At 39.4% G+C, this 13,494-nt stretch overlaps 5 protein-coding genes across 5 annotated transcripts; 3 read left to right on the top strand and 2 right to left on the bottom strand.

Moving 5' to 3' along the window:
- The first annotated feature begins 253 nt into the window (after positions 1-253).
- Positions 254-2,661, top strand: LOC135799509 (lymphoid-specific helicase-like). The gene is made up of 4 exons (XM_065312634.1): positions 254-454; positions 530-862; positions 927-1,336; positions 1,392-2,661. The coding sequence occupies exons 3-4, from the start codon at positions 969-971 to the stop codon at positions 2,635-2,637; spliced, it is 1,614 nt and encodes a 537-aa protein (XP_065168706.1). The 5' UTR covers positions 254-454; positions 530-862; positions 927-968; the 3' UTR covers positions 2,638-2,661.
- A 334-nt stretch (positions 2,662-2,995) lies between these two features.
- Positions 2,996-7,270, top strand: LOC135799507 (uncharacterized). The gene is made up of 3 exons (XM_065312632.1): positions 2,996-3,263; positions 3,346-3,642; positions 3,720-7,270. Exons 2-3 carry the CDS (start codon positions 3,517-3,519, stop codon positions 5,826-5,828), a joined length of 2,235 nt encoding a protein of 744 aa, XP_065168704.1. The 5' UTR covers positions 2,996-3,263; positions 3,346-3,516; the 3' UTR covers positions 5,829-7,270.
- On the bottom strand, positions 7,218-8,388 carry Arl6 (ADP ribosylation factor-like 6). The gene is made up of 2 exons (XM_065312639.1): positions 7,979-8,388; positions 7,218-7,923 (listed from the first exon to the last, which is right to left on the bottom strand). Exons 1-2 carry the CDS (start codon positions 8,154-8,156, stop codon positions 7,532-7,534), a joined length of 570 nt encoding a protein of 189 aa, XP_065168711.1. The 5' UTR covers positions 8,157-8,388; the 3' UTR covers positions 7,218-7,531.
- A 162-nt stretch (positions 8,389-8,550) lies between these two features.
- On the top strand, positions 8,551-12,139 carry btz (CASC3 exon junction complex subunit). The gene is given in 7 exon segments (XM_065312633.1): positions 8,551-8,836; positions 9,046-9,347; positions 9,403-9,609; positions 9,956-10,174; positions 10,231-11,119; positions 11,225-11,314; positions 11,317-12,139. Coding segments are annotated over 7 exon segments (1,935 nt in total). The 5' UTR covers positions 8,551-8,749; the 3' UTR covers positions 11,458-12,139.
- LOC135799511 (retinol dehydrogenase 13-like) lies at positions 12,099-13,249 on the bottom strand. Its single transcript, XM_065312638.1, is given in 3 exon segments — positions 12,099-12,782; positions 12,785-13,062; positions 13,125-13,249. Coding segments are annotated over 3 exon segments (999 nt in total). The 5' UTR covers positions 13,211-13,249; the 3' UTR covers positions 12,099-12,147.
- Positions 13,250-13,494: the final 245 nt, after the last annotated feature.

The raw sequence follows: 13,494 nt of genomic DNA on the forward strand, positions 1-13,494 counted from the left end.
GACAGTACTAATTCTATGCAAATATATAATAATACATAAACACAGAATTGTTATAGGTATTGTCGCATACGCTTATTGAAATTATATGGTCATGAGTGACACTACTAATTATAAGCAAATGTGTTGTAATACAAATTCACAGAATTGTCATAGGTATTGTCGCACACGCCTATAGAATTTATACGGCTACGAGCGACACTACTAATTATAAACAAATGTGTTGTAATACAAATTCACAGAATTGTCATAGGTATTGTCGCATGCGCCTATTGTAATTATATTGCCTCAAGCGACATTACTAATTATGTGCAACTATATTATAATATACGACACGAGAGGCGCTGTGACACAATCAGCTCCACAAATTTACGCGCGAAAACAAGTAACCGGTAACCTCGTGCTATAGTTGCGTATAGTTTTGTCTTTCGTTCAGTGCTTGCCATCCATTGAACAGGTAATATTTAGTATCTAGTTGATAAAAGCTTAGTCTTGTTAATTCGTATTTACAAAATTAACCATTTCTACGCAGAATCAGAATGCCGCGTCGAAAATATTCGAATGATTCAAACTCATCAAAAGAAAATGATGTTGCCGAAGAAGAACCGGCAGATTACGCAACAACTATGAATCGACCGTTCAAGAGAAAGATCATAAGTCAAGCCGAGCGCAAAATCAACAACGCAAAGCCCTGGTTTCCTTATCCAAGATTCTCAATGTCAGTGACAAATATGCCAAGGCATGGGAGAAACAAAAGGAGAAGCGAATAGTGCAGAACACAAACCAACCAGTACCTGATAGTAATAATTCATATTTTACGGGTAGTTTAAGAGAGTATCAATTGATTGGTGTGAAATGGCTAGAGGTAAACTAAACCACCTCATTTTTATTAACATTTTACATAAAAATAACAAAAATTATTGTTTCAGACACTGTTCTTCAGTGGAATTAATGGAATCCTAGCTGATGAAATGGGTTTGGGTAAAACCATTCAAATAATCGCGTTTCTCAGCCGACTCCAGTCACAGAAAGTGAAAGGCATGCATATTATAAGTGTTCCACTCTCAACAGTACCAAATTGGATGGCAGAATTCAAAAGATTCGCACCGAAATTTCCTGTGGTTAAATTCCATGGCACCCTTGAAGAGAGAGAAGTACTTTGGAAGAATTTAGTCAAAGCATCATTACAACCTACAAGTGAAACTGAAGTATATCCTATCGTCATAGTTCCTCATAATTATATGGCTGGAAACATGCCATATTTATTAGATTTAAAGTTTGTCTATTTGATCATTGATGAAGGCCACCGTATTAAAAACTACGAATCACAGATGTCGCAGTATGTATACTTTGATGTCAAAAATCCGAAAATACATTAATTTCATATTTTTCAGATTTGTACGCAAGATTCAGTGCCGAAACAAAATACTCCTCACAGGTACACCACTCCAGAACGACATGAAAGAACTCTGGTCATTGTTCAACTTCATAATGCCAGCGATTTTCACCAAAGTTGGCGTATTCAACGAATTGATCCAAGCTGAAGATCTGGCCACTGAAACAATCATCTCGTCGAACTTGAAAGAAAGCACAACTGTAGTTCAAACAATTCAACGCCTCATCGAACCATTCATGCTGCGCAGATTAAAAAAAGACGTGCTGAAAGAAAATTTACCACTGAAAAGTGTACGTGTGTATTGTACGATGACTCCCACACAGATAGAGATGTACACAGCTGCCTTAGAGAAAAATCTCGCTAAACTAAAATATGAAAATGAAGTAAAAGAAGTGCTTGACAAATCAAGTCGTAAGTTACGAGCAGCACGCAAAGTAGAATACATTGATGCAGATGATGATCAACCAGTTATGCAAAAGAAGTTGCCTACCTCAATGATACATGCTAACTTCTGCAACCCCATAATGCTCTATCGTCGAATCGTCAACCATCCGTACCTTATAAACGCACCTTTACAACCCGGCACACCTTACATCTCCATTGATGAAAAAGTTGTCACTGAAAGTGGTAAAATGCGCGTGTTGGACGCGCTGTTAACCAGATTACTCGAACGTGGACATAAAGTACTCATTTACAGCACATTGGTTATTATGATAGATTTAATACAGGATTATTTACAAATGCGTGACATTCCGCATGCGCGGCTCACAGGCAGCGATTCGCTGGAAGCTCGTTGGGAACAGATCGAAGCTTTTAATAATGATCCATCTGTTGGAGTATTTTTGGTGTCTACAAGAGCTGGCGGGCAGGGTATTAACTTAACAGCTGCGGATACTGTGATATTTTATGACAGCGACTGGAATCCGCATGCCGATAATCAGGCGCAGGCGCGTTGCCATCGTATCGGTCAGACTAAACCAGTGATGGTTTATACGTTGATCAGTAGTAATTCTATTGATGAGTATATTTTACAGACGTCTGATTTGAAGCTGCGATTGGAGAAGGCTGTCATGTTGGATGAAGCGCGTGCGCGTCAGAATGTGGAGACTATTCATGAATTGCTGGCGTTTCTGAAGAGTGCTGGTGACAAAGCGTTGCATCCGAATGGATTGACACTGTCTGATGCAGAGTTGGATGCTTTGCTTGATAGATCTGAGTTGTTGAAAGAGATGGAGGGGAAGTAGTTACCCAGGAGATAAAATCTCATTCATTTTACTGTTTTTAATGTTTTCAATGTTTTGTGTTTATTTTAATTTTTTACTTGATATTATTTATGTAAAATGACTGTCATCCATGCAGATTTCCAGTGATTTCAAATTACAATTTTTATTAAAAATATATCGATCCAACCCTTATATATCTGCGGATAATTCATAAAAAGTATTGGAAAGTGGTTTAATAAAAGGTTTTTACTACATATAAACATTAAAATGTCCTACAGATGAGTTTCCTGCAGTTGGAACCACGCGCGGTCATTATTTCGCTTTGTTTCCCCCTCCACTATCCATGGGTTACCCGTAGGTATAAAAGGCAGCGCGTCGAGGTCAGCGCTCAGTCATGCCTGAGTCGTGCTGTCGTTCGGTCGTAGTTCTCGCGGTATACGGTTCGGTTCACGTCGGTTTAGTTCGGTTAAGGGAATATCAATACCGCCCTCACATTGCGCAAACTCGTGTGTACTAAATTCCTTCGTGTTTGTTTGCTAAAACGTGGTTTACCCTTTGCTTTGCAAGTGACTCTACTAAGACGTGCTGTCTATTTATAGCCGCCCCCTACTTCTATGCAACTTCTGCTGCATAGGCACTTTTGTAAGGTACGTTCATGCGATGAAGTTGTGGTGTGGTTCGTTGTTATCGTGATATTTGGTATGCAGCGTTGTTTATTTGTGTGTATAGTTTGTCCAAGCGACTCGAAGAGATCGGATATATTCGCAATGATGTGATAACGCCCCATTCTACTGTTGCGCGGCAACATACACGTCATAACCTCCAATTTCACAGCAGTTACGCACCACTTCGCTGAAAATCAGCAAAGTTTTGTGTTTATGACTCAAAGAACCTACGACAATGGACGCCGATTTGTTCGCATGTCGGCTGTGCAGCAACACGGAGGAATTGGTGGACGTCGGCGATAAAAAAACACAATTCGCTGCTGAATATCGGAATATTGTTAAAATAATGACTGGAATTAAGGTGAGTTTGATATTTATACACCCATCAATCAATCAATCAATCAATCAATCAAATCAATAAATTGAGTAAATTTTTAGATTAAACCAAATGACAAACTTTCCTCAATCTGCCGTTCGTGTTTAAAACGTGCGATTGAAAACTACGACTATCGCAGAAGTGCGATTCAACGCAATGCAGAACTGACAAAGAAACGTGAAGAACTAGAGAATAGAATCAAAGAAGATGAAGAAGCAGTGAAAATATTGACTGGAGAAGTTTCCTCAACAGATAACAAGACCAATTCAAATGTATTTGATGAAAATACAGAGGATGAAAGTGATGAGGTTGAATTTGTTTCAATTTCATTGGACATCACGTCGAAGGAAACTGCAACAACATCCAGCGCATGCGCGAGCGCAACACAAACAAAACCTGAACAAATCGTATCTCCTGACGCGAACCAAAACTGTGATAATAATCAACGCGTAGAAGACTCTCACACTGAAACTGAAACAGTGAATGAAGAAATGACTGCTTCTCCTGCAGTTGATGGTAATATTCTCCTTATACATAACACAAACACAGAGAATGTAGCAACAAAAACTGTCAAACATGTTGATTTTCCGCCGACTGATGGTAATATAGGTCTCTGTAATAATGACAACACTGAAACAGAGTTTGTTGTAAGGAAGAGTGTAAAACGGGCTGCATCCCTTGCGGCTGACGATAATATAGTTCTCTGTAAAGAAGACGAAGCATTCGATGATGACACTTCAAGTTCCGAAAGTATTACAACAGAAAAACAACTGCATCCTTCTCTAAAAAGGATAATTAACCAATATCCGAATATTCGCCTACCTGCTTCGGTTTACAAAACAACATTTCCTGAAGTACGCGTGGAATTAACTCACGACGCCGTAAAACGTCAGATTGTTAAACTAAAACGACGTTTCCGAAGAGGATACAAGAAGAAAGTCAAGATACCGACTTCTCCACGAGACCTTCCTATACAAAGACTTGAAATACCCGATGTAATGCCCACAACATCAAAGGAACTGAAAGAATTGGTCACTTCTTCGCTGGGTTTACAACGCACCGGGCCAGAAACCCCACAGAAAACTCCTGCGATAAGTATATCTTTACCTACATTAACAATTTCACATGTAGATGTCATCCGTAATCCTGAATCGATTGAGAAAACACCTGAGAAGTCATGGAATAATCGTTTAGGATTCACCACGCCCATTGACACCGAATATTCTCAACTGCGTTTATCTCCGACTGAATTCCTTGATACCATTGACGATGAGAATGAAGATGTGGATATGACTGCTGCGGGTGCTGAGGAGGAATGCAATCCGGGTGATTATAGTCTGATTAAGGTAGCGGATGAGGAAACGATTTATATTTGTGACCAGTGTCACAAGGTGTTTCAAAAAAAGAGCAATTTCAATCGGCATAAGTTGATACACTTACGATGCGTGTTTTGTGGGGTTAGGTGTCTGTCAAAGGAAAATCTACAGGCGCATGTGCGTACAAAATGCCCGAAGAGGACACGCAAGGTTAGTGTACGACTTGTACCTATGGAACGCGATGCAAAAGTTAAACATTTATTGCCTTCGACGTTTTTCAAAGAAATAAACAAAGAAAAAGATGCTGAAGTTGCGGAATTGCCGGTTGTAAATGATAATTATTCAGCGTTTGATGTTGCGTTGCAATATTTTCGGAATGATAATAATGATGAGTTGTCTGATGTGGAGAGTATACATCTTTTGAAGGAGGATGACGCGGAAAGTGGTGAGGTTAGGTTAGAATCAATTGAAGAAGATGAAGAAGCTGAAACAACGCCTGTAATAGAAGAAAATTCAACTGATGTAGACACAGTGGAGGCTGAAACTGCAGTAATAAAACATGATGTTAGTTATGGTGTTGATTTTGAGGAAACAGCGACCTCTGTTATCTTCGGTGATGCGCAGGATTATGAGGCTGAAGCTGCGCCTGCGCTACGAGTGACAGATGGCAGTAATGTCAATCAATTGCAAATGGATGAAGCTTTTCATATTCAAAGACTGTCGCAAGGCTGCAAACAATCTGACACGCACACAACTGCGCAGGTGCAAGTAACTCCGAAGGATTTCATCGCTATTGAGAATTCTGGGCAAGCGCTGTTCATTAAAGGCTTGGCGAATGTTCCTGGCAGCGGATGAAATCATCCCGATTGAGTTGTGTTATCAACCTAAGAAGTTCAAGGTGAGGATTGCGGATTATTTGCCGCCGGTTCCCGAGGAGAAGTTTTATGATTTCAGTCGTGCTATGCCTGTCTCATTGCAATCGTATCAGCATATGACACAGAAACGGACGATTTATAATTTTATGTCGCAGAATGCTACAAATGTTGATTCTTCAAAGGAAAAGGAAAAGCAGAAAACTGCTATAAAGCCTAATAATGATGTTTGTGGAGTCAATAACAAGTCTATTCTGTCAACTTTTTCTGGTGTAAATTTATCGAATTTCACTGGGAAAAATGAAATGTTTGGCTGTGCAACATCAACGCCATCTACAATTACAGGCAGAGGTGGGAGATATAATAAAAAAGCAAATTGTGGCGATACAACACCGACTAACATACGAATAATAGCGACTGGAAATGGTGTCATTCTAAAGTCTGTTTTACAAAAACCCACCGATTCCAAACGCACTTCAGTTAGTACCAACAATAACATGAATCAGCTTCCAAAAGTACACCCAGTTGTTGTTGTCATAGACGATGATGCAGCAGAAACACCAAAAACTTCAGAAATGTCAAAAATCACGCCATCTTCCAGCTCTGCAAGCAATACAACATCAAATAATGTGAAATTAACCATGGATACAACAGTAAACGTTGTTAAACCCGCAGTACGACCAGTTATCAAGGTTCTAACACCGCAGGATATCAACAATAAGAAAATAGTAAGAAAAACTACATGAATACCAAAACAAAACAATCGCCGAAATCACCAGCGACAACAGCGACATCTATACAACCTACACCTGTACCTTATAATATCCCTGTCACTGTAACCCCTCCAATAGTTACATTGACAAGCACTACGCCTGCAGCAAATCAAATATCACCACTGAAAAGTCCAACATCGTTAAATTTCTCCACAATTTCACAACCTCCATCAGATAATCCTAATAATACAACTAATACAAACAAGAAGAAGAAGCCAAATCCACCAAAATCAGCTCCCCAGACGAAATTACCAAAGAAAAGAACACTCGAGAGTGCTGAGGTGAAGGCAGCGAGAAATCAACGAAGGAAACTAGCTCGAATGAAACAAAAACAACTAAAACAGCAGGAAGCGGAGAAGTTGCGCGAGGTAACCGCGCAGATTCCTATTGCTCCGATGCCAGTGGCGCCACCACTAAATGTCACTTTAGACAGCTTAACACCGAAGACTTATATATGTTCGTTCAGTCGGCCTGTGCCGCCGGTTGCCACCGCGAATTATGCGAATAATAGATTCACGCCGGAGATACCCGGCCTTGGATTCTATGTCAACTATTCATAATCGAGGACGTTCATTGTTTATTATCATTACAAAGTAATATTAATGATTATCTCTTATTATTATTAGTCATTACAAATACATTTTCTAAGATATCTTCGAAATTTTGGTTTATTCACGCATAAAGTGCATAAAATGTCAATTTGTCGCTTAGGTTATGTTATTTATAACTTTTATAACCTCAAAATGCAAAACAAACAATTTACTATGTATTTTTCAAGATGTGGTCTATTTTTGGCACTTGAAATGATGTAAAACACTTTTGTTCTCTTCCATGACTGTTATTTTTGCTCATATTCAAATTGTATAACCTAACATATGTTCTACACGATTCAAAATCAATTTATTATTGCTTATTAGTTGGTTCGCATGATGATTTCACGTATTTGTTGTGTTAACCATTCGACGCCTTCTTGTAGACCTTCACCGGTGATGGCGTTGCTTGCAGAAATATGCCACGGTTTGTCCATGATCTTATCCAGGCCTAAACCAGCGGCGATCTTCACACTACTCAACGCATCTTTACAATCCATCTTATTCGCATAGAATAAAATAGGCAGCTTACGATTACACACGTCTGGATGTTGTAAAAGTGTGTCTAATTCATCCTTGACGACTACCAGCCGCAAACGGTCACTGCTGTCGATCACAAAGATGATTCCATGACAATCTTTATAGTAGTGCTCCCAAAGGTCTCTGTAGCGACCATGCCCGGACATGTCAAACGCCGTAAAGGATAAGTTTTGATCTGGAAATGAAGATAATTGTACTTGAAATGTTTCAGTGTTGATACAATGACTTACTCTGAAACTTTTCGACGTTAAAGCCAACTGTCGGCACGATTTCTTCAGTTTTATCATCTTCGGCTTTGAAATGATTCACTACGGTTGATTTGCCGCTGTTGTTGAGACCTATCACCAGAACATTTACTTCTTTCTTGCGAATGCCTAATATCAGTGCCAACTTTCCAAACAAACCCATCGTTCATGTTTGTTTGTATTCAGCGCGTGTGCTTGACGATGATCCAAAATGCCTGCAAGTTAAATCGATATATTATATTAACATGTGTGTAAACGGACAATATCTACATGTTTGTATACTGAAATTAATTGATTTGTGATTTTTTTCTTTTAGATTACAAGTTTTCTAAGGAAATTAACTTGTTTGAAGTGTAAAACGGTAATAATACTATAGTAAAAGACTGAAATAATGCAAAACAACTCAAATTATATCTGTTTTTAGTTTATTTACGGAATAAGTTATAAATGTTTGTAGTTTTAGTTTGAATTTTTGAATGTTGCGCATCACAATAATGGCGCTCCGAGTGGCGGTGCCGCTTCTAACCTCAAAATTATCCAACATCCACGGGTGTCGTACGGCTCCACGCCTTAGCTCGCACACGTAACCACATCGTGTGTCTTTTTCCAACGCATGGCGAGTGCGGCAAGTTGTGTCGTGCATTGAATGGAACGTGCGTTGACTTTGCGATCGACTTGTTCCCTCCACCCGAAGAAACGTTCACCGTGGGCCAACACTTCGTTTCAAAGCCAATTAACAACTATCAGACGTAAATAATGGCCGATAGCGATGATAAACCAAGCGCTGAGGTCCCACCAAAGGCGCAGGCGACCGACGCGGAGGACCCGGCCGGCAGTCGAGAGGTAACGATTTCTAAATCTAATTATTAACAAACTTGCTTTCCAATTCTTCACCCAGTTTCAAAGGGGCCGAAAAAGCGGGTCACAGTTTGTAGTTTTACTTAGTCTAGTTAATCTTCAACCGGCGCGATGGTTGCATCGCTTAAATTACACATAAATGTGCATAGTTTATGATAAAAATAAAATCATAAAATTATTTGTGATTTTTTTAGGAGGCGATAGAAACTGTCGAGTCAGAAAGCACCAAGAAAACGTCGACGAATCCGTCGGAGTATGACAGTGCCGACAGCTTTAGTGATGCTGAGGGTGACAATGGGCAACCACAGGATCAGGATCATGAGTCAGCTGAAGGCAGTGAAGGTTCTGGTAGTGTGACTCTGGAGCGAGAGGAAGGTGATGGCCAGGAGAGTGTACAATCAAAGAAAGTTGATGATGATGAAGACAAAAAGAATCCACAGTATATTCCGAAACGCGGAACGTTTTATGAACATGACGACAGGACAGCTGAGGATAAGTAAGTTGTAAATATAAATTTAAGTAAATTTATATTAATTGAAATGATTTTAAAGTGAGGAAACTGCAGAAGATCCAGAAAAAGATAAGGATAAAGAGGGTAAGAAGAAAATCTGGACGGATAAGAAAGAAAAGTGGAGTCATGATAAGTTTAACGACAACGATCAAGCACCGAAAAGTAAACAGGAACTCGTGGCTATCTATGGGTATGATATAAGGAATGAGGATGGGCCTCCACGTGCCAGGAGGAGGAGGCGTTATGGGTAATTTATTTAGTTTTTTTAAAGTTTTATTCATTTCTTTGGGTTATGAGCAGTTTGACATTTGACATTCTTGGAGTTATGCAACCCAACATACATACAAATTGCAATGCAAACTTTTATAATTTAAGCATGATTTTTTAGCTAATTTGTTGAGGTGTACAAGCAGTTATTACAAAATCATTTAAACATAACACAAGTGAATTCATATTTAGACTTCAGGAAATATTTACCGACATTTTTACTTTTTTACTAGTAATTGAGTTTATTACCAGCTTACAAAATATTACACAGATGGCGCTGCGCGTTAAATTTGCATTGTTCCTAACTGAAGTTTTTCTTTTGACAGTCGTGGTCCTAATAAATACACTCGCAATTGGGAGGATGAAGACGCCTATACTAAAGCGCCACCATTGACGAAAAAACCAATCGTCAAGAAGAATCGACCCAAACACGACGAACAAGAACAAGAAGAAACTGAAACTGTAGAGTTAGAAAGGCATAATCGAACGAATTCAGAGGAGGCGAACAGTAGTGGTCGACAATCGACAGAGAATAGCATCGAATCGTATGTATACCATTTTAAAATTACTATTTTTTCTTTACTTCTAATATTTTCTGCAGTAAAAATGAGCAATATTCACATCAAACAAAACAACCACGCGAGTTTACGCCGAGGGCGAATCATTCGAACACCGAACGTGATCGGGAGCGTTCGGATAGGTATAATAGTAACAAAAATCAACGCGTTGGCACCGGCCGGATTGTAAAACCCAATCGGGAGATCCGCGATTCAGATTATCAAGGTTTCACTAAACCGAGACAATTTACAAAATCTCATGCGCATGCGCCACAGAATCAGAATGTCAACGATGACAGTTTACAATCCCGAAACTACACGAATCGAAGACATGTCGATTTAGAAAAAGATATGAATCGTATGTCATTGAATGAACCAGCGCATAAGTCAAAACAACTACCGCCGCATGCGAATCGTCACCATCAAAATCCGCAACAGCAGCAAAGACAACAACCACAGCAACAGGAACAGCAGGGACCTGTTCCACCAAGGTTGCAAACCGAACAGAAAGGTTCCTCGAAACGATACAGTTCGATAAGGCAACGCTCGTTGCCCGAATCTTCGAATTCGAATTATAATCAACAAGGACATGGGTATTATAATGACTATCAGCAGCAGTCGGGTAGTCAACCGAGTGCGCCACCACCGCAGGCTCCGCAACCAATTATACAACCGATGCAGTCGCAAATGCCGGCGATTCCCCCGCCACCTTTGCCTACGATTCCTGCGCAGGTGCCGGTGACTACAACGCCGTTACCGCCGCAGTTTGCGAATCCTTTCCCGCAGCCACCGCCACCGTTTCTACAACCGGCACCGCCGCCGTTTATTCCACAACCCAGTGGACCACCGATGCTTAATTATGTGCAAGGGCAGCCGCCTTATGCACCTCCACAGGGAGCATTTCCAGGTTATCAACAGCAGTTTAATCCTGTTGTAAGTATAGGCAACCACAATTACACATATTTAAAATATACACACTGGTAAAGTAGGCAACCATATTAACACATGTAAAACATAAAACTTATTTGGTTAATTTAGAGTCAACCAACTGAAATATTTCAACCTCCCGGTGGTATAACGTATTACTCTACACAAGAGCAACAAGCAGCTCAACAGCGTGCGGCGATTCAAAACGTCCGAAAGCAGCTATTCCTATAGTCCCACCACCGCCGCATGAACCACGCGGGCGTGGCAGGATCATCAAGAAAACTCACAGCAACATGAGGCCGGCGATGCGCAGATATCAGCGCATATCGAAAGCAACGCGGTGATGTATGAAGATGTGCCGGTGCAGCCTTGATTCTAAACACAGAAAAACAGAAAACTATTTGGTATGTATCCTTCCTACATACGTTTTTAATTCGCTAGCAGTAAGTAACAACCCCTCTCTCACGGCAAAGTATTCACACGATCCGAATCCGAATTGTTTTAGGAACAGAGTTATGATTTTGAACATTTTGATTGGTTGATCAACCATTATATTTATTATTTATTGGATATGCACTTTTTATTTATTGGTTCGGATTTTATTGGACGGATATTACATATGTTTAAGCTAGTGCAGAATGAATTTTTTTATTATTCGTCGTAAATTTTATATAAATTGAATGAATGTTTATATATTATATATTTAATATGAAATAATATACTCATTAAGTAAAACTGATTATTTAGCGCTGGTTTGCATACTCACTGGATAATATAAAGCATCAACAGATATATATGATCTTACAAGATGGCCGACATCAAATGACAACTGATTCTAAGCCAATCAGAAGCCGTCTGCTGTCAAATGTCAAGATGCATGACAACTTTTCACATCACTACTACAATCCAGTGAATATTCAAATCAGCGTTATTTAGACATTTAGCAAGTGAGATGTTGCTACGAATCAAAATTTATAACGCAAAACTGAATTAAAACGTCTTTATTTATTACAATTACAAAACGCAGATGATATTCACTTATTCAGCGGTGATATACCTGCTAATTTACACGATTCAATGTATAATTCCTCCAAAAATTCATTATCTTTAGTCAATTCGTTAGGTTTATCCGGTTCACAATCACTAATATATTCCCCGGTGATTTTTATAAATTTTCGATCAGTTGCAACGTATACAACGCTCTGGGAGCCTTGTTTCGGTGATTTTAGGAACAGCCATGTCCATGGCAACGTCGACACGCGCACCATCCATGAATCCCCTAGCGGCGACATTTTTAAATGGTTTGTCCCACGTACCAAACCGGGATTCACCGCGTTTACGGTTATATTCTTCCCGGCATTCTTCAGCAACTTGCTGAAATACGTCGTGAATAACATCAGAGCTAGTTTGGTTTGTCCGAAAGCAGTTCTATAGATGAATTCTTCAGAGAAATTGAGATTATCCAAGGATAATGTTGCTAGTTTGTGTGCGGTTGCGCACAAATTGATGATTCTGCCATTTTGTGACTTGTTTAATCCTGGCAGGAGTAAATGTGAGAGTAGAAATGGTCCCAAATAGTTTGTAACGAATGTTCTCTCCAGGTTTTCTTCAGTGATTTGATGCTGGTGGAAAATTATGCCTGCGTTGTTGATGAGAATGTCTACTTTTCATATTCTGTTAAAATATTTTTACTGAATTTTTTGATTGATGCTAAACTAGCGACATCTAGGTGTTTCACGTCAACTTTAGCGGTTATTACATCGAATTTTATGTTTTTGATGGCTTCACAGCCTTTTTTCTCGTCTCTACAGGCGATTATTACATGTGCACCACGTCTGGCTAGTTCTTTGGCTGTGTTTAAACCGATTCCGGATGATGCGCCGGTGATTATTGCTAGTTTACCGTCGAGGCGTGTTTCATTTGGACATTTTGTTCCACCAGCGTACATTCTACACAGAAATAGGTGAGAAAATGGTTAGAATGTTTTGTTTTCGTGTGGTGGTGGTTTTACCTCATTGCTACGATGATGCTGATGAAGAATGATATCGATATGGGCCACCAACTGTTTGTAAAATCTTCCAATCCTTTGAAATCCATCTTGAATTTAATGTTGGCGTATGTGTGGTTGCCTGTGAACTAACTGGTTGTTATTAATCAGTGCATCAGCAAGTGGCCAACGCATAAATTGGGGATAATTAAATAAATATGCGCGTTTAAATTTATTTAATTGGGGATATCCTTTCTGTGGGTACATCTCAGGTCTATGATATAATTTTTAAACTAAAATTGAATCAAACATGGTTGCATTTTAGTAAAATTCATTCAAATTTTAAGTAAATTGTTTTAAAATCATAGCTAATACTACTAGTATATTAATTTAA

Source organism: Atheta coriaria, unplaced genomic scaffold, assembly GCF_025399875.1.
Source record: "Atheta coriaria isolate IRGN ID8LTWV9N9 unplaced genomic scaffold, Caltech_Dcor_3.1 hic_scaffold_9_pilon, whole genome shotgun sequence".
Classification (NCBI taxonomy): Eukaryota; Metazoa; Arthropoda; class Insecta; order Coleoptera; family Staphylinidae; genus Dalotia; species Dalotia coriaria.

Bases quoted from the DNA above. Each gene is read 5' to 3' on its own strand.
- Arl6 (XM_065312639.1), bottom strand. From the start codon at position 8,156: ATGGGTTTGTTTGGAAAGTTGGCACTGATATTAGGCATTCGCAAGAAA. The intron at 7,924-7,978 runs GTAAGTCATTGT...CTTCATTTCCAG, and splicing joins TAACGTCGAAAAGTTTCAGA to ATCAAAACTTATCCTTTACG.
- LOC135799507 (XM_065312632.1), top strand. From the start codon at position 3,517: ATGGACGCCGATTTGTTCGCATGTCGGCTGTGCAGCAACACGGAGGAA. The intron at 3,643-3,719 runs GTGAGTTTGATA...GTAAATTTTTAG, and splicing joins AAATAATGACTGGAATTAAG to ATTAAACCAAATGACAAACT.
- LOC135799509 (XM_065312634.1), top strand. From the start codon at position 969: ATGGGTTTGGGTAAAACCATTCAAATAATCGCGTTTCTCAGCCGACTC. The intron at 1,337-1,391 runs GTATGTATACTT...CATATTTTTCAG, and splicing joins TACGAATCACAGATGTCGCA to ATTTGTACGCAAGATTCAGT.